Consider the following 21,162-nt stretch of genomic DNA (forward strand, 5'->3'; position numbering starts at 1 on the left):
GCCATTAAGCTTGCACTTGTGCATATAAAAGAAAACTACTACCAGAGCATGTAATTTATACAGACTCATTGAGCTCTTTTACAGGCTATCTCCTCTTGTATAATTCCCATCCAGTGCTTGTGTGTGTGTGTGTGTGTGTGTGTGTGTGTGTGTGTGTGTGTGTGTGTGTGTGTGTGTGTGTGTGTGTGTGTGTGTGTGTGTGTGTGTGTGTGTGTGTGTTTTGATATTCAATTGTATTGGATTCCTAGCCCGATTAGAATTGAGGAAAATGAGACTGCATCTGCTAGATCAGCTTATACTTTTTCAACATACTGTTAACAGTACCATATACAGACTACAGAGGCTTATAAGATCAGAACTAATTACTCAGTGGCAGTTATCATGGCAGGAAGCATTGATAAACAAATTACATGAATTAAGCCTGAAATTAAGCATTGGCATTGTAGTCAAAGTAGAAAGAGAATTGAGGAAGTTATTCTTGCTAGGGTCTACATAGGTCACAGTCATCTTGCACATTTTTATTTGCTGAGGTCTGATGACGTGTGTGTGTGTGTGTGTGTGTGAGAGAGAGAGTGAAAAGCAACACACACTTGCTATTTGTCATATTCTGGTGGAGTGCCAGCACTTTACACAAGAGAGTAATGAAATTTTTACTTATCTAGCCAAGCCATATACACTCAAGCAGGTGACTCAGATGGATTGCATGTTGTTTTTAATCTTTTACAATGAATTAACCTGTACAAACACATTTGATTCTAATTTTATTTATATATAGATAATGCATTGCTTAACTTAACTTTTTGTACATATTATTTACTAGTTTAATTTTGACTATATGCTGCTGTAATCTTTTATCTTGTGTATTGCTGTAATCTTTGCTATGATACAGTGGTTTTTATGAAAATTATGTGGCATAATTTAAACAGTTTCTAATTTCACCATTTGTACTGCTAGACTATAGAAATTAGGAACTGTTCAAATTATGCCACGTATACAAGCTGTTACATTCCTGGTTGTTGAAACATTTGAGATAATGTCTAGCATTGCCAAACTGCATTTTTTCCCCCATTATAGTGATAGATAATGTTCACATGGCTCAGTTTTCCATATTTGACCTTTCCCCCTCCCTCTTTTTACACAGTATGGTAACCTAACATTTATCTGATTACATCAGGAAGGGAATCTGCCATTCTGATAATGCTCACATAGCTCAGTTTTCCATGTTTGATTTTTTTTTTCTCTCTTTTTACACAGTATGGTAACCTATCATTTATCTGACTACATCAGGAAGAGAATCTGCCATTCTGATAACTGAAATGTTGGATAATTGAAGACCAATTACATACTCTACCAGAAGTCATCTGGCATGCAGGGGATCATTGAAATTGAAAAGTTCTTTTTGAAGGCAGAATAAATGGTAGATTACTGTATTTTGGTATTCTAAGGCACTTCTTACTGTATTAATATCTGCCTAGATCTTGGTTTTCTTCTGGGTCTTTTTCCTGCCTTCCTGGCAAAAAAAAAAAAAATAAATAAAATAAAATCTTGTTTTGCTAACCATTTGGAAATTAGGAACTATTTCCTAACAGTGCCTTATTTCACTGTTTGAACTGCTAGACTATTGGTGCAGTGTTGCTTTGCAATCTTAATTTGTCTTATTAGAAAACTCAACTGAAAAAGGTATCCAGATATTTCAACTTCAGAATTATAAATTGTATAAAAGATTATGCAGAAATAAACAGACATTTAAAAAAATTCTAATCTGAGTATTAATATATTAATAACATGTTGACTTCATAGTAGTTTGGTTTTTTAATGTCTTCAGAATTAGGTATACTTGCAACACAGTATTTAATAATTAAATCAAAAGATAATTTATTTCTCCTTTTTAGATTGACCAAGTTGCAAAAGTTGAACGCATGCGTACTGCCATTCTGGAAGGATTGCATGTTCAATTTGCCCATCCACCATTAGTGCCAATGGGCCAACGACAACCACCACCATTTCCAAATTTTACTGTCCCTCCAGTTTCTGTTCCTGGCTTGGCTGGTTGTAATCGAGGTAGAGGTAAGATGGGTGGGTCTTATTTTTGCTTTCTCTCATTAAATAAGTATTTTTATGACTTATAATTAATCATAATCTTTGTTTAAAAAATTACACATATATGCAGTTTTTATTTTAGTGTGTAAGTCACAATGCAAAAAAGAATTGCATTTAGAAATTAAAAATGAAATTGAAGGCCAAAAAAAAAAAAATTTCCTGGTAAAAAATAAATAAATAACTACATATATGCAGACATTATCCATCCTATCAGCTGAAAATGATTTTTGAACTAATTATTTTTAGCTGCATGGAGGATGGGCTATCAATATCATGTTTTTTTATTTAACCTGGAAATTATTATATTCTCAAACTGGATTGTTGGTTTTGCAGCAGATAAAATCTATTTCCAGGAGGCAAAAGGAAAAGAGAAACCTCTATCTCTCTCTCTCTCTATGCACGATTTTTTGTATTTAGCTTTGCCTGAACAAGTCATAAAATTACTGCTATCATATGCTAAATTTGAACCTACATCTCTATCCCAGATAAGTGACACATGATGCAACCATTCAGCCATTGTGAAAAATTTTATTTTAACTGAGGCTTAATAATCTTGCCCATGAATCTGCAAATAGGCCTTCAGTGCAAAATAAATAATTTGCTTACTGGGAAAATACTATCACGATTAAATTTGATACAAGGAAGCAGTTATCATAGAATCAGCATCAGAAGACACAGAATTCCAGAATGCTCTTAATGATCTATATACCATCAGTTCTCATGGATAGTATACATGGATCATCCATTAAGCATCTAAATGGATGGTGAAAAGCATATACCATCTAAGCATTCTTCAAAATTTTGTGAACATTCATGCCACATATTTGAACCAGCAGCATGTTCATTGCAAATTATTGATGCTATTTCTGTAGTCACCCAAGCTATCTGAACCGGACTTATCCTTAAATCCAAGTTGAAGTTTGGTTATGTCAAACATCAACAGCAATATCCATTATTTTATTTATTTTTTTGCCATGTACATTGGCTACATTCGTATGTACCTTAGTGTTATGTGGGGGTACAGTGAAGTTTCATCCTACCATCTTTCAACCTCTAAACTTAGTCACCATTAAAACTGAATTAAATTCAACCAGTTAAATCCACTTTTCTCTTCAATGGCTATAACCAAACTTGGAAGATAAATGTTGCTTTTATTCTCAGTTTCCCAGGAAGACATTCATTGAATTCTCCATGTTGTATGTAAAAGGGTTTATCAAAAAAAAAAAAAAAAAAAAAAAATCAGGCCCCTAATTATTCTTTAAATCTGAATCCTTCCAACTAATTTGCATATTAGCCTCATTCTGTCATTTTCCTGAAGCCTAGCTTTTTCTATTGTGCCATCAAGGAGTTGGGCATCTAATCATAATATTGTAACTATACAAAAAAGAACAGCAAATATATACTCTGAAGAACATCAGGATTACATAACCATTTGAGAGTCAGATTGCTGATTTGATTTCTTCTAGACACAGGATGCATTAGAACAAAACTAACACACATATAAAAGTCACTTTATACTAGAACTGTATTTAAAAAAAAATTTTTTTTAAAGTTCATACATCAAATGAACAAAGTGAATGACTGTCTTAAGCACTCTGCCTTTTAGGAAATAGTTACTATATATCCCTATGGCAGCTGTAATTTATACACACATAATTGACTGCATTATACTCAGCCAACCAACAGGTCGTGGGTTTGAATCCTGCCGTGGGCATGAATGTTTGTGAGTTAGGTGGGAGATGAATTTCTTTGTGCTGTCCTAGTTGGCTGAGTAGTTAGCAAGCTGTAAGATGGAAAAACGTGAAGCCAGAACAGACGAATGCCTAATCCTTGAAGAGAAGAAGAAGAACTTGGAATAATCAACCTAGCATTTGCCTCATTTTGTCATAAAAGATTATACATTTTTTCATTCCCTAGAAAGTAATCTATTATTTATTTGCTTACTCTTGCAGTCCATGTGATGATATGTATTTGTGTATAATGGAAGAGTCATATGTGAATTATTGAAACTTATCTTAAAAGTAATTCATTTTGTTTAATTGTTGCCATTTTGACTTGCACATTTTAGAACATTGGAACTTTGCCTATTCTGGCATTAAAGCCATTATACTGCAAACTTGCACTGTTAATTTACATCACAGTGCAAATTTGAACAAGATGGCAGCACTTGTTTAATGTGCTCTCATCACTCATAAAATTTATATCCTCTGGCTTCCCATGTATATTTATGTATGTTCTTTATGTTTAAAGAAGCTGTTGGTGATTTTCAAACTATTATAGGCCACAAATTCCCTTCCATTGTTATTTATGGTGTTTTCTCCTTGATTACCTATTAAATCTTTAAATGTATTTGATCCAATTCTAGCATTGAAATCACCTGCAATGATTAAGTAATCGTGTTTATTTGTGTTCTGAATTACATTTTGGAGGTTTTATAGAATTCTTCTGTTTCAGATTTTTTTTCCTCTCTTCTGGTGCATATATTCCTATGATTATAATAAATTTCTTATTTAATTTAATCTAGCCGTTATTATTCTTTCAGAGATCCAGTTATATTATTCAATTTTGTTTTTCCATTTATTACTGATCATGATGGCTATACCTGCAGCTGCCTAGTTTTTGTTGGGTACTCCACTGTATATTAAACTGTAGTCCTGAAGTTCTGTAGAACCTTTTGATTTTTTCTTTGTTTCTGAAATTAATGCTATTTCTATTTTCATTTCTGTTAAGGGCTTTTTTGTATTTCTTCAATATTGTGATTGATGCCTCTTATGGATACAGTTCCCCCCCCCCCACTGGCTATATCAAAGAATTCAAGATTTATATAATGCTAGATTACCTTGCTTATGACAAGACACTGAATGTCAACATAAAGTAAAATTAAATAGATTTAGTTTATCTCGCATCTTAAGAAATACAGTTCATAGTCCTTTTTCCAATTCCATTTCATTTCATTATCCATTTGGGCTGCCTAGTTTTTATTCCCCTACAATTTGCGAGTATAAGAATTTGTTAGCTGGGCTGGTTACCAAACATCCACAGCCTAGTCTGATGATGGGGCTGCCATCTTAGGACCTCCAGACATGCGAACTTTGGTCTGGGACTGCTTATTGGGTATTTGCAGCCAACCACCATTTCTGACTCGCTTGCTCTAAGTAGCTCTGCTCCAAGAAATCCTAGTTATGTATTATTATTACGTAACACCTCTAGGGAGTCCAATGACTCATCGAGGGAGGGCACTCTACAATTCTGTCTCCACTGCTCAGTCCACCAACTACCATCATCTACACCAGCACCATCTACTGCCCATCATCATCACTAGTATTTTCACAGACAATCGCAAACATCCATGCCCTCAGCAGGATTCGAACCTGCAGCTTTGTGGCTGGAGAGCAGATGCGCTGCCCACTCAGCCAACCAGGCTGGCCATTATATATCCATGATTTTCAGCTCTTTGTCTTAAAGTGAAAATATGATCTTGACAACCATTATTTGAAATGAATCCACAATTTTTCTTCTTATCAAAATATCCTTGTATTAATCTTATTCAGCAAGAAAAGTCCTCTGTACTTCTCACATTGTTTCCTCCTTTTTAAAGCAGTACCATGAGCTCTATTTCGTTCATTCCAGAATTCAATTTTCTGACCATGCTTTCTGTATTATGCAGTGCAACCACTTAAAATTTTTATATTTCTGGTCAGATATCTATCTACTCCAGTTGCCTTTCCACATTTCATGTTTTTGATGACATTCTACCTCAAGTATTAATATATATTTCTGACTGCATTCCTCTTAAATATTTTCTGCCACTGTTCTATAATTTTTCATATTTTTTAAAGTAATTATCCTAGACTAGACTACTGTTATTTTGTATTATAATAATTGAGAACAGTGTAATATGTTAATATATAATAATATGATAAATCATAAAATGAAAAAAATGTATTTTTATAAATTTTTCTATATTATCTGTTTAGGTCACCAGCGTGTTATGCCACGTGGAGGACAGCTGGAGGTTGCTGGTGTAGTAGTAGGATGTTGGGGACCTAATTATGGACAGGGACCAAGGTCACCCACAAGAACTATTCCACCTCAGGTGGTATCTGTTGGGGGGATGCATAGGTAAGATCTCCAACCAACAACATTATGACATTTGAGTTCTTGCATCTCTTAAGATGTGAGATAAAATAAAAGAAAACTAAATCCATTTAATTTTACTTTGTGTTGACATTCAGTGTCTTGTCATAAGCAAGGTAATCTAGCATTATATAAATCTTGAATTCTTTGATATAGCAATTGGGGGGGGGGGGGGCGAGGCTTTTTGGAGGAAAACCCTACAGTATTGTATTGAGTCTACTAACTCATTTTTCAGATGAAAAGTGCTGTTGATGTTTCTCACACCCTATTCCTAAGTCTCTACAGTTTAAAGTGTCTTACCTTTGGTAGTTTGCTATAGTGAATTCACTATAATGGTGTGTGTTGTAGTGAGAATTGAATATATCTTATTTTGAGGGTGGAAAATAATTGTTAATTAAACAAAGAGTGAGAATTCCTCTTAGATTTCTTTTTATAAATCAAAAATTAATTCGTCGTCATCTGAGCTATTCAAGTATAGACTTTGTCCTGTTCTGCAGATGATGTTGATCTTTCCACCTTAATCTCGGATGTCTGTGGTCTCTTCTTCCTGTAGATTTATATTCATATACTAATTTGTAAATCCTATTGTTATACATCCTTTCCATGTGGTGTAGCCAGTTTTGCTGATATTCTTCTATTTCTTGTATGCTGTTTTTTTTATATCTAATCATTCTCTTATTTCTGTATTTTTTTTTTTTATTATCTAACCTAGTGAGTCCCAGGAGAGGTCTTAGTGACTTCATCTGTGCTGCTTCAAGTCTTTGTTTGCTTCTTTGTTTTAGAATCCAAGTTTCACTTCCAAATTTGAGAAATGGTTTAGAGGTCATATTATGTAATCTTAGTTGAGTTTCTTTTCATTTGTTTTCCAAAATTTCTTTTAAATTATGTATATTTTATTAAATTTTATGGCATTCATTCTATTGTAAATTTGTAGTCTTGCTTCCAATTGTGAATCAATATTGTATTGTGAGATTATATTTCCCAAGTATTTGAATTCTGCAACTTGTTCTATTATTTTATTGTTAAGCATAATTTTGACTTTTTGAAAGTCAAAATTATCTCTAAAACAAAAGCTATGGCAATGGGTGTTTCCACCCATTGCCATAGCTTTTGTTTTTGTTTCAGAGATTTTAATTTTAAATGTTTTTGCTATTTCATTTAGATGGTTAGTTGCAATTTGGAGTTTATCTTCTGAATTTGAAATTAGTACTTGATCATCTGCATAAAGTATTGTATTTAGCTGTATATTATTTGTTAGTTTAACTCCATCTTTGACAGTTGTTTTCCATTCTTTTAGGATTCTGTTTATATAAATGTTGAATAGGATTGGAGATAAGCCACAACCTTGTCTTACTTCTTTAGCGAGGGGGGGGGGGGGCACCTTTAGGACTCTAGGACCAACTTCAGTTGCCTTTCTTTAGCCTCATTTGCTTAGTGTTGGTGCCTGCGTGCACACATATCATTGTTTTGTGATCCCTGAAGATGGGAATGTAACACTCATGAAATATAGGTAGTTATTAATGAAAGTTTTTATAATTAATAATATAGTTTATGTTGTCATTTCATAAAAAATTAGAAAGTTTTTATAATTATTAATATAGTTTATGTTGTCATTTCCTAAAAAATTAGAAGTATGTCTAACCAATGTATAAGCCTGTCTACAAGAATTCCTTTTATTGTTAAGAATAAATTTCGTTTTTTAGGATTTAAATAACATTATTACCTTAGAAAATTGTTACTTCATATGTAATAAAAGTATTTAATGCTTTAATTGGGGTTGATAAGGGTTCTGTTATGACTATGCTTGTTGCAGCAGTCTCATTGGTTGCGCAGCATGAAGAATATGTTAAGTTAAAAATAAGGCATAAGAAAGATTTCATTGATTATGCAGTTAAATTCAGCTTAACAAAGATATATCACTATTTTCACTTTGTTGAAAGTTTATAATTTTTGTTATAGACATGCCCCTCCCCAGGGGCTTTCTATTTAGGGGGGGGAGCAAAATAAATATAATCAGTCACGTGACCCAGTCATCTAGCTAGTTACTATTGCTAGGTTCCCTGTTATAAGAACTTCGAAGCATTTGATACATATTTGCTAATCTGGTTAGCCAGGTGGTTCAAGTAACTAATCTCCAACTAACAAAGGCTGCAGGTTTGAATGCTGCCATGGGCATGGTTGTTCATGATTATCTTTGAGTAGTCGATGAATTTCATTACCCAATATGAGGATCCCCCCCCAATGCACACACTCCTGAATTGGTTTGAAAAGGTAGCATGTTTAGTCTCTACATTGGGATTTCTGGATTATGTAGAAATAAAATGAAGAAATTTTTTTTTAATCCTTTTCTGGGTAGAAGTCACATAAAATAAATATAAAAAAGTGAATTGTATGCAGGAAAAAAAAATCTTATTTCACACTTTAGTTTACTGATTGAAGAGTTTAATTACTGGAGAAGAAAACTAATAAAAATTGTGGAGCTGGATTCAGGCCAAATAGGAATCGGTTTTTTACTTCAAGACAGTTAGTTGAGAAAACATGGTAACATAAGGATCTACATTTAAGTTTTGTAGGTCTGGAAAAGGCATATGACAAAGCCCAAGAGAAAAGATGTTCAGAAACCTAAAATTATGTGGGTCAAATAAGAAATTATGCAAAGTAGTAAAAACTCTATATATAAATTGTATGTCAATGGTTAGAATCAAAGGGATTACAAGAAGATGGTTTGATGTAAAATCAGGTATAAGAGAAGAGTGCATATTGCTCCTCTCTTTCCCTCTGTTATCATCTGTTTGGATCAAATTATGAAGGAAAGTGACATTCAACTAAATGTCAAAATTGGAGCTGTCAACCTCCAATTTTGATATTAAGTTTAATGTCAACTCTTTACTTTATGCAGATGATAATATACATAGAGGTGATGATTAGCGTGGAAATCAGCAGTAAAAAGACCAGCTATAAAAATGGGTAGGAATGTTAATATCAACTGCGTCTTAAATGGAGAACACATACCCTCTGTCCAAAAAGAAAACCAAACTTTTGATAGAAAATAAAACACAGGCCAATTATAATTATTCAAATAATTTCTTTCAAGCAATATACTCTCTCTCAGTTTCAATATGTTTGACACGGTCAGTTAATTCATTAAATGAGTTTTTTATATCGGTTTTATGGGATACTGTTGAGGGTCATAGTTACTGCTGCTTTTCAGTGGTGTTGTATCGCTTTCCTTTCATTGACAAATGAAGTCGGGGGGAAGAGAAAGAAGTCACAGGGTGCTAAATCAGGTGAATACGGCAAGCGATCCAACACACAAACTTGATTTTTACTCAAAAACTGTCTCACAATGTTCGAACAATGAGATGGTGCATTATCGTGCAAAAGTGACCAGCTGCTTGCATCACAATATTCATGCCGTACATGATGAATTCTTGCTAACAATCGCTTCAAAACTTCGAGATAAAACTCGCCATTGACCATTTAGCCAGGCAGAATGAATTCTTTGTGGATAATGTCCTTAGAATCATAGAAACAAATCAGCATTGTCTTTACTTTTTGACTTCCCCAAGTGACTTTTTTTCGGATGCCCCTTTTCTGGTGGTCTCCACTCAGCATTCTGGCACTTTGTTTCGGGCTCATACTCAAAACACCACATTTCGTCACCAGTAACGATCGTTTCAAGGAAGTTTGAGTCCTTACGAGCGGTTTTAATGAGATCTTTGCAGTGTTCAATTCGATACATTTTTTGGTCGTTGGTCAACTTGTGGGGAACAAATCGTGAATTCAATTTACAAAGACCCAAACTCTTGGTCAAAATGTTGTTCACAGTTGATTTTGGAATCCCCAATTCATCTTCAATCAATCTCATGGACGATTTCAGGTTTTCTTTGATGAAATCATGCACTTTTTGGATGTTAACTTCGCTCAGTCCAGTTTTTGGACGGCTCACCTTTTCATCGTCCCCAAGCGTCTCACGACCACTTTGAAATCACTTAAACCACTCGTAAACTTGAGTACGGGATAAGCATTCATCATCATATGCTTTTTAAAGCATTTGATGCATTTCGGTAAAACTTTTACCAAGTTTAACATAAATGTCAATCGCAGCTCTCTGTTTGAAACTCATTTTCCGACCGTTCGTCAAAACACACTGTCACTCTTGGCATTATAACTCGGCTTCTAATGAAACAAATGTCATAAACAGTTGACACAACACTAATTAAGGCTGCTGCTTTCGACAACAAAAAAGATACAAGAGGTGGCGCCACTAGTTTCTTCTATTTTCGAAAAGTTTGGCTTCTTTTTGGACAGAGGGTGTAATGCAAGTAAAATATTTCAGCTGTTTAGGCCCAATTTTAGTGAAGATGGGAAATAGACAACAGAATAATGAAAGTTGATATGTTTGGCAATTTGTTGAATTAATTTATATGAATAAGAAAGAAATTAGTCTAACCAACTGTACCCAGATCCCTGATTTCTGCACCCTCAGTGGGTGTGTAAGATGATGCAGTTACTCTCCCTGTTATAACGAATGCACTTACTATAACCAACTACCCAGCCATAGGCCTGATGAATCAGGCCTATGCCGGTCCTGAGCCCAGATAACATTTGGGGGAACTGAGATGGTGCCGTACTTCCCCGTAAAAGGGACCTCACGCCGCTATATCATCATACGAATAAAAAATCAAGCATAATGTTGTTAATTGTATGAAAATATGTTAAGACAGTAAAAATTTATAGAAAATTAGCAATGGATGATGGTTGAAGAAAAAGACTAAAGCCATCAGCCTGGCATTGTAAAGTTATAGAAATAAAGGATATTATAAATTCATCATTATTTCACAGCTGAATGGTTGAATTTGAAAGTTTTGAAATTGGCTAGATTCTCTTGTGAGAATGCATCCTTCAGATCTGAGTTGCCTTGCCATTGCACTGATTAAGACACAAACTCTACTCTGGGGCATGTATATATGCTTTTTATTAGGGCTTTAATGGAAGAGGAAGATCGAGGTATAGGAGGGTTGATTCAGTCAGAAACACAAAATGTTAGATATGACAATATTGCAGTGCTGACAAATAATATCCTAATTTGGAGGAAAATTGTTGATAGGAGATTAATAATAATGTAAACTTAATCATGTAGTCATAGTAGCCTGAAGTTGATGATAATATTTTGCTGGGTTTCTACCAGCATCTTCAGAGCACAAATTATAACTGTGACAAGCACACAAACACTGTGCTAAAACATTAGATACAATATGATTCATAACTGACATAGAACTAATGTCTTAACAAGGTGCCTTCTATGAGCTGATTGACCATAAAGTTAATTTGGAGAAGTCAGACTATCCAGTCTCAGAATGACTATCTCCCAGATCTTTGGCAAATGAATGCAGCTATACTTGTTGAGATTGTGGGAGTGCTTCATACTAGATACCGATTCTAAAAATAGTCTTTTGGACCTATAGCAACTTCTTTGTAAAACCATGTCTTTCCATTTAATCTTATGTGAAGGAGTATCCAGAGTATGATCTGCTAGTAACTTGCCATAAAGATGATCACTGATGTATTTTGTTTTCAAGGCAGATGTTAACTGATATACCAGTCTGTCCAAAGTAGGGCTAAACTACTTTTCATACAATTCAGAACTTTATACACTTCAGAATGTGCAAGAAAATTATGGGGTTGGAATAGTTTTGCTGTGATCCTGTGCGATGTTGCAGAAGTGATTCTGCAACATCACATGGGGGGGTGCATGAAGTATTTTATCTATTTTACAAGGATGTAGCCATTGGTTAAAAAGGTGTTGTGAAGGTCCCTGAGCTCAGTTTTAAGGGCTGTACTCACCGAGGCTATTTGTCATTTGAACAAATAGCCTCGGTGAGCAAGTGTTTTGTACTATGCCATACAGTTGGGATGGGTGGTGGTGTGTTTACTTATCAAAGTACCTTTGTGGATAATCAGTATATGCATACTGATGTTCTACATTATTTTTATTTACCATATATGTTGGCGTATAAGATGTATAGGCTATTTTTAGGTTTTAAGCTGATGTTGGTTGTATAAGATGACCCCCCCCCTCCAATTTCTTCTTCTTTCTTGTATTAATGCAACGTTAGGTATTGTTGTTATATATATCCATTATTTTTATATGTATGCATATCTGTTATTTTTTTTGCATAGCATGGATATAGTATTTATATGAATTACCCTAATTAAGTGATTAGCCCCAATTTTAATTAATTATTAATTTTGCATTTTTTTTTTAATTTTAGAATTATTCAAATTGTTATCATTTAAAGTCATGGAACCAGCAACAAAACGAAGAAATAATGAAGCTCGATTTAAAATAAGAGTAATTGAAATGGCAAAGCAAACTAATACCTGTGCTGCTGCAAGAAAGTTTGACATAACCGAGAAGATGGTAAGAGAATGGAGGAAGAAAGAAGATATTTAAAAAAAAAAAATTGCCAAAGAAAAAATGTGCAATGAGAACAGGGATCACCTGATGGCCGCAACTGGAAAATCACGTTGCAGAATGGGTATTCTAACAAAGGCAGAATGGTTATCTTTTACAAGAAATATTGTTAGAGCGTATGCACTAAAATGGTCAAGATTGAATCCAGATGAAAGTATAGAATTTCAGTCTACTTCAGGAAGGTGTAATCATTTTGTGAACAGACAACATCTGGTAATTCAACAACAAAAAACGAAAATTGCTCAAAAACTACCAGCAGATCTTGACCATAAACTTACCACTTTCCATAAATTTATTATTAAGTTGAGACAAGAACATAAATTTTTATTGTCAAATATTGGAAATATGGATGAAACGCCTATGAGCTTTGATATGATAAGCAATAAAACAGTGGAGTCTAAAAGTAGTAAGAGTGTGCTAGTTTGAAATACAGGTCATGAAAAAACAAGGTTTACGGTTGTGTTGTAATGTTTGGCTGATGGAACCAAGTTAAAACCAATGATCATCTTCAAACGTAAAACTAAACCTAAGATAAAATTTCCTTCACAAAAATGTTTTTTTACATTTTCATGATGGATGGATGGAAAAAGGATTGATGGACGAAAATGGTGTGAAATTATGGATAAATAATGTGTGGAACACTCGACTAGGCGGTATAATGAAGAAACGCAGTTTATTAGTATGGGATATGGTTCGTAGTCATTTAACTGAGAATACTAAAAGTCTTCTAGAAAAAAATAACAAAAATTGCTGTTATACCATGTGGTTTAACTTCTATATTGCAACTGTTAGGTGTCTGCTTGAACAAACCATTTAAAGATCACATGCAAGAAGAGTGGAATAATTGGATGTTGACTGGTGAAAAATCATTTACAAATGGTGGATCTATGCACTCTGTATCACTTGATATGTTGTGCAATTTTGTGATCAAAGCATGGAATAAAGTAAAATTAGAGACTATAATAAAATCATTTAAAAAGTGTGGTATCTCTAATCTTATGGATGGTATGGAAGATGATCTGTTGTGGGACACTGATGATGAAAATGAAATCAGTTCACCGGATTCAAACTGTGATCCATATGACAATCATTTAAACAATGAATTTGAAGAACTATTTTTAACAGATGATGAAGAAAATGAACATGAAAATTGAGGTTAATAATTATTATTTATTTTTTAAGACTTACATCTATTGTAATATTTTAAATAAATTTATGTAACAAAAAATTAACCTGATTTGTTTATAAACACTGCCTATTTTCTTATATAATGATGTATTGTAACTACCTAAATGTTCATCCAAGAAATTAAGTTCCCTTTTTATACTCTCAGTATAAGACGACCCATGATTTCGAGAGTTTTTCTGTAGTATTTGACAGTCATCTTATATGCCAACATATATGGTAATTAAAGAAAGTAATTTGAAATATTCTATTTCAAATTACCAGTTTCAGTTGTTAGTGCATTTATATTATGTAAAAAAGCACAATTAATTGTTTCTGTTTAAATAATATCTATGTATACGTACACAGAATATAATGTTCAACCGAACTGGCTAGGCCCTTGACATGTTTGTATAGCTTGAGTTTTAGCTTAGGAAAGATCCTGTAGAAATAGAAAAATTTATGATAATCCCTTTGCACAAGGATGGTGCAAAGATTAATGTCTAACTATCTGACTTATCAGTATCTCAAGAGTAATTATAAAAATTGTTAAGAATTCATGTCCAGAAATGGGTGGACAAACAACTATACTTTTCAAGAAACAGCATGGGTTTATTAAAGGGAAGCCATTAATAATGTTAATGGCTGAGTTGAGTAAGGCTGTAACATAAACTAGAGAATTTGGGATTGGAATATGCATTGTTGGCTTGGATAAGTGGCTGGCTGATGGGTATCATAAAGTGGTATATATTAAAGTAACCAGTGGGGTTACCTCTTGGATCAGTCCTTGGGCCATTGTTTTTTAATCTATACATTAATGATATTGGCATAAGCTGACAGGAGATCTTTGGCTGTTTACTACTGATGCATAGATAGTCAGGACAATCAGAAATGCTAATGATATACAGTATTTGCAGGGTGATTTGAATAGGTTGGAAGCATGGGCAAACAAGAATGGCTTTCAATTCAGTGTTGGTAAGTTATGATGCACTTTCGCATGATGCAGCATCCAGTAGCATATTATGTTGGTGGAATTATGTTTGGAGTAACAAACGAGGCTAGAGATCTAGGAGTTATTGTGGATGGAAAGTTGAAGTCAAAGGTCTTCTGCTTCTTTCGGCTTAATGAACCATTTAGTTCTAATGCTGCCCTCACTAGGTTTCACCATTGGTCTCTGGTGAAACCTAGTGAGGGCATCAATAGACCTAAATGATTCATTTAATCACATTTGATTTAAAGTGTTCATCCAGCTCTTAAGTCTCTTATCACATTCATCCATCATATTCTGGGTGTTCTTTGGATCTTTTCTTGTTAATTTTATTTCTAAGTACTTGTTTAACTGGTAATCTGCCTTCCAAATGTGACTAAATCACTCAATTCTCTTGCTTCTTATAAATGATAGGATGTTGGATCTTTCCAACAGATTTCATGGTTCTTTTATTGTCTTCATTTATACAGACCAGTATTTTGATTGTAAACTTATTTTCTATTACCTCCCTTTGTTGTTGACCATGTTGCACAACCATAGATTAATATTGGTCATTGGTAGCATACAGTTTTTCTTTGGATTTTCTTGTTAATATTCTAGACTTCAGGAGTTGTAAAATTGCAAAATATCCAGCTCAATGCATATCATTGTAGCTGTTGATGTTGACTCGTAGATAGTTAAAATTATCTACTTGCTCAAAGATATAATTATAAACAACCAGGTTGGATTGGTCTTGATAGGTCCTTGAAATGCACATATATAGTTTTTTTTTCTGGTTTATGACAAGACCCATAGGCTTACTTGCCTTGATTAAATTAGACCTAGTATGTACAGGAGTCTCCAAGGATAATAGTCATCTGCATATAGTATATTGTTCCCATTTATTTCTATCCTTCTTTTCTCACTTGGTCTCTAATGACATTATCCAGTGATAGATTGGACTGGTTGATGAGAGAGCATCTCCTTGGTGGAGTTCAGATTTTTATTTCAGAACTTGATGAATTTTCTGTAGGAAACATAACTTGCATAATGTGTGGTGGTTACAAAGTCTTTTTATATTTATATACTTCTATGATATTCTAAAAAGTCTCATTGCATCCCATAGTATATTTTGATGTATACTGTCATTTGTTTGTTTATAGTCCACAAATACTAGCTAATTCTTTATCAAATTCATAATATTTTTCTAGAAATTGTTGGAGAGCGAAAATATTATCTGTTGTCGACTTTTCCTTGCAGAAGCCACACCGATATTTTCCTACAATGTTTCAAACATACATTAATTCTTTTCCAGATCAATACAGACAGTATTTTGTAGCAAGTATCAGAGAGAGAGACCTCTATAGTTACTGATTATCATAAGGGCTCCTTCTTTTTTAAAAATAGGTCACAATATGGTATGACTGTATTCCAATCAACTGGGATTTCTTCTTTTTTCCATACCATCTTGGTGAGTTCATAAATCTCAGTTGTTAAAGGTGTTCTTTCAATATATAAAAGTTTCACTTTATATTCACCACTGTCTTATTATTTTTAATGCTTTAACAATCTCAACTTCAGTCAGAAATGGCTCCTCAATTGTGGGTTCTTCGACATTTTTTTCTAAACATCGTACCGCTGATGTAAGGTTTCATCTGGTGGCGGTGATGACTTGTTTAATAGTCTCTCAAAGTATTGTCTGAATTCCTCAACAATTTCATTTTCTGCGGTAATTAACTTTTCTTTTTTTAGTCAGTATTTGAGTTTTTGGTTTATATCCTCTTTTAAATGCCCCACTGCATCTGAAGAATGTCTTTCAGTTATTTATATTATTTTCAATTTCTTCAATTATTTTTTTCTCTGCCAGCCACACACAGCCTGCAACACAGTATTTTACTAGTTGAATTTCTGCAGTCTATAATTTTTTAACCTCAACTTATTACATTTTTCTATAGCCTCTTTACATGCATTATTATTGTATTATTATTATTATTATTATTGCACCTTTTGCTTTTCTATCTGTTGTTTTTTTATTGATGGATTTCTTCTGTACAATGAGCAATAATATTTTTGAGTTATATTTTTTATTCTTTTTGTGTTTATCACATTTTTCAATATTATATTGCTTAGTGTTTCTGCTTTGGTTAACATTTCTCCATTTGACAGTTTTAGTCCAAAATGTCTATTACCATGTAATGATCACTATCTGAATCAACTTCTCTGTAGGTATGGACATTTTTTTAATGCATGGCTTGTGCCTGTTGTATCTCATTACATGATCTGTTTGGTTGCTTACTTGTTCCATCTGGGAGAGCGAAGTTTGTTTACAGATATTTCTCTGGGAAGGTTTGTACTACTAATGATAAGCCCTCCGGAGGATAAAAAATTAATAGCTCTAATCCCATTGTCATTACTAATAGCGTGCAGATGATCTGGGTCATTTGTGGGTTTGTATCTTGTTTCTTTTCCTATTTTAGTATTAAAATCACCCATGACTAATTTTATACAGTAAACAGGTAAAGAATCATGTCCTTGCTTGTTCCTTATACAATTTATCTTTTACATCATCATTTATCTTCTGTTAGTGCATAAACAGATGACCAGAAACACAGATATAACAGTCAATCATCTACTGGTGTGAAAGTTTTTACACGTGGCAAGATATTATTCTCCACCATGAAACCTATGTCATATTTTCATATTTGTCTGTAGGTGTCCATGACCAGCCATTTGGTTTCTTGTATAGCTAAGATATGAAATTTTCAATTGCATCAATAACACATTGAAGAGAGCCTGGTTTAAACAGTTTTTATATTCCTTGTTCCAAATTGAAATCTGTTTGTCAGTTGCCATTTTGAACAATTTGGTTTGTAAACTTAGTGCCTAGTTTCATGACTCATGGATATATATTACATTACATTAGATGGGTAATCAGCCTGTCTTAACACTCCCCAAGTTCAAAAGTCATGTAGCAAAAATTGCAAATACAACTCGGAAGATAATTGCGATGTTGAAACAAACATTGCCATGCAAGAATATGGAAGTTATGGATATGGATTTTGCCTCTTTACAAGACCTTAATACCACTACACCCATATTACTGTGCAAGTGGCACAGTAATATGGGTGTAGTGGTATTAAGGTCTTGTAAAGAGGCAAAATCTGGGTTCCAAAAGGATAAAGAATCTGTGCAAAAAAAGATTACAAAGATGATATTAGGACTATGGATTTTGATTAAGGATAGATTGAGAGTATGTAGACTGTAGAGACTGGTAGACAGAAGAAAAAGGGTTGATATGATAGAGGTTTACAAAGTTTTGAGAGGACATTAAGGGATATCAGTTGATAAAATTTTTCATTATGTGGAATGTGGAGAGAGAGGACAAGTGGGCATCCATGAAAGTTAAGTTTTTGTGCAGTTAGTAAGAGCTAGATTTTTCTCTCAGAGAGCCATGAGTGAGTGGAATAATTTGGAGTAGTGAGTGCATCTGGTGTGAATGAGATTAAGAAAAAGTACGATAGCTGGTGTGGGTGATGTATGACTTCCCTCGATGAGTCCTTGATTCCTCGAGGTCTAATAATAATAGTTTGTGGGTGGTGTTCATTTAATATGGTGTGTGTGGGGCACTAATTTTAACAAAGTGAATTTGCTTGATTATGAGTTAGTGTATTCAAAATTAGGATAAGATTTTAATGTTTTTTGTATGCTTAAAATACATGCGTTACAAAAGCCTTACTTAGTTTGCTGCAAGTGCGAAATTTTACAACTTTCAAATGAAGTGCTGTTCGTATACCATGTAATGATATATATGAACTTCCTCTCACTTCATGACTGAAGTGAAACTGGAAGTATAATGCATGCTGGACATACGGAAGTGAAAGGAATACAGTAACTTCCTAGTTACTGGGAAGAAAGAGGTGTGTGTGTGAGAGAGAGAGAGATGGAAAGATTTTTAGAATGAGTTAGAGAAAGTAACATTAGTACTAGTCTTTCATTAAGAAAGAATGATGTTTTAAAGCTATTTAGGTGTTAGGTTACAAAAATAATTGAAATAATAGTTGTCTGTAACTGTAAATTTTACCATTAAATAATTTCATGAAAATCATCCAATTTTGCTATTTAATGTAAATTTTATTGTATTTACATTTTTGACATTTCAAATCTGTTATTTTAAGTTATGTCTGTCTTCATTTAAATCTTTTTTTTTTTAAGGCCTCATGGATCAATGGCAGGAAGAGGGGGTGGAAGTGGTGTTCTAGGACATGGACCAGGCACAAATAATTCTCCATGTGGTTTGCAAAAGTCTGGAGTAACTACACCAAATGCTCTTTTGGCAAGTTATTTTCTCTTGGCATCCAGTTTTATTTAGAAAAGAAAAAATTCTATGTGTCCATAATAAGCAAGCTGCTATGATTTAGTTGGCTAAACAAATTTAATAAGTTAATAAAATGTTACTGTGATCTAACAGAATCCTAATGGTTAGAGAGTAGCCATATTAATCTTTGGTGAGATGAAAATTAATATGAAATTGAAGTTTTAATTAGGTAAATGCTCACATAGTTGTTACAGAGGGACAAAAATGCTAACATTAGACTTCCAGTCAGCCTAAGTAATATTAATGCCATCATCCCTTCTATGTTAGGCTCAGTGGCCTGATGTAGAAAGTCATAGGAAGTTTTTCACTTGTAACAAAAGTAAATTATTCTTGTTTAATACTTCACACAAGTATAAGCAAACAGTTTGCATGTGAAATATCTTCATGACTAGGCTACTTGTATATAAAGCTGCTGACGTCATATTGATTGCCTTAGTATCTCATAATGCAAAACACTTCCTTTCAGATATGTATATGCTGTGCATTATGGGAAGGGTCACTATCCAACCTAGTTTTGAACTGTATTGAAGTTTATCAGACCCAGAAAAATCCCAAGATTGAATTAATGCTGAAGTAACATGTTCAAGGGGTGCTTAAAGGTCAAAGCTGTATAACTGAGAGGAGACCTCCACATAGCGTTTAAAGGAATGCAGAGAACCGACCAGGGCTTCTGATCTAATGTCCAATCCTCACCTTCTCGTGCTGCACCCTGTTGGGTATCTACCTGGATACTGAACAAACGAGGGATGGGCTAGCAATTTGGGATTTTGCCGACCAAATTGTATTCTTATTGGCTTAAAACTAAAATACAAAATGATGGTACAACATGACAGAACTCGATGACTGTTGGTCATCTCCAAGTTAAACAAGGCCCCTGTTGTTTTCGCCAGGGCGAACAGCGAAAAGTCAGCTACTGGAACAAATCTGAAAACACACCCCAACTCAACATCACCAGAATTAAAGATCAGTACTATCAACATAAGAAGCCTGAATGGCAAAAAAATGGAACTAGCTGAGAAATTAGCTAAGTACCAGATCGACATAATAGGGGTGAGTGAAACAAAAAAAAAAAAAAAAATGGTGAGATCTTTCTGAGCAATAAATGCAAAATGTTATATTCAGGCAATGACAATCAAGGAAAAGAAGGAGTAGCCATAGTATTCAACACAAAATATGAGGCTAATCTTCTTGAATGGCAGGCAGTCTCAAGTAGAGTAATGTGGGCAAATATGAGAATGGGGAACTGGACAATGAGACTTATTTGTGCCTATGGTCCCACAGAAGGTTCTACTAAGGTAGAAGTGGAAGAATTTTTTGAGGCTTTAGAAAAAGCAACTGACACAATGAAAAAGGAAAAGTTGGTCCTTGTTGGGACTCTAAATAGCAGAGTAGGAAATGATTGTCAGATATACAAAAATATTTTGGGAATATTTGGAGAAAAGAGCAAAGCTAATAATAATGGCAAATACTTGTTGGATTTCAGCTCAGGACATGGACTGGTTATTACTAACACTTCGCTGCATTATTAAAGCAGTTCCTCCCATTATTTGGAAGTCAAATTTAAGAGCCTGGGTCACACTTGCCATGTTCAAAGATTGGTTCTTGAACTGTTTTATTCCTGCTGTGGAACGTTATTGTTCATAAAAGAAAATTCCCTTTAAAATTCTGCTTGTGAAACAGAATCAAATCCTGATTCTTCCAATTAATGTTATCCTATCTTCTTGCCTCAGTGCCCCTTCAAGTAAGCAAGACATTGTGCAAACTTTAATATTCTTTTTGAAATTTTCCTGTCTCCTGTCCAAGCTTTTTGTATGAGTTTTTTTATATTCTGTTTGTTTGAATTAAAAGAAAGAGCACAGTAGATTCTGTAACTTATTATTAAAGTATTACACTATTATTATTGTCACATATCAGCCATTATAGTATTGTTGTTGTTATTAT

At 33.9% G+C, this 21,162-nt stretch overlaps 1 protein-coding gene across 4 annotated transcripts in view; it reads left to right on the forward strand.

Moving 5' to 3' along the window:
* The window catches only part of LOC150101831 (constitutive coactivator of PPAR-gamma-like protein 1 homolog), a 326,792-nt gene that overhangs the window by 259,200 nt on the left and 46,430 nt on the right, over nt 1–21,162 (forward strand). For 3 of the 4 annotated variants that reach the window (XM_090400106.1, XM_090400107.1, XM_090400109.1), the window contains exons 13-15: nt 1,893–2,076; nt 6,078–6,222; nt 19,059–19,179. In XM_090400106.1, the coding sequence (XP_090256232.1) occupies nt 1,893–2,076; nt 6,078–6,222; nt 19,059–19,179 (450 nt within the window). The remainder of the gene's footprint in view (nt 1–1,892; nt 2,077–6,077; nt 6,223–19,058; nt 19,180–21,162) is intronic. The other variant, XM_090400108.1, reaches the window with a different exon arrangement.

Source organism: Typopeltis vanoorti, chromosome 11 (assembly GCF_054136105.1).
Source record: "Typopeltis vanoorti isolate ZY-2024b chromosome 11, IOZ_Tvanoo_1.0, whole genome shotgun sequence".
NCBI lineage: Eukaryota > Metazoa > Arthropoda > Arachnida > Uropygi > Thelyphonidae > Typopeltis > Typopeltis vanoorti.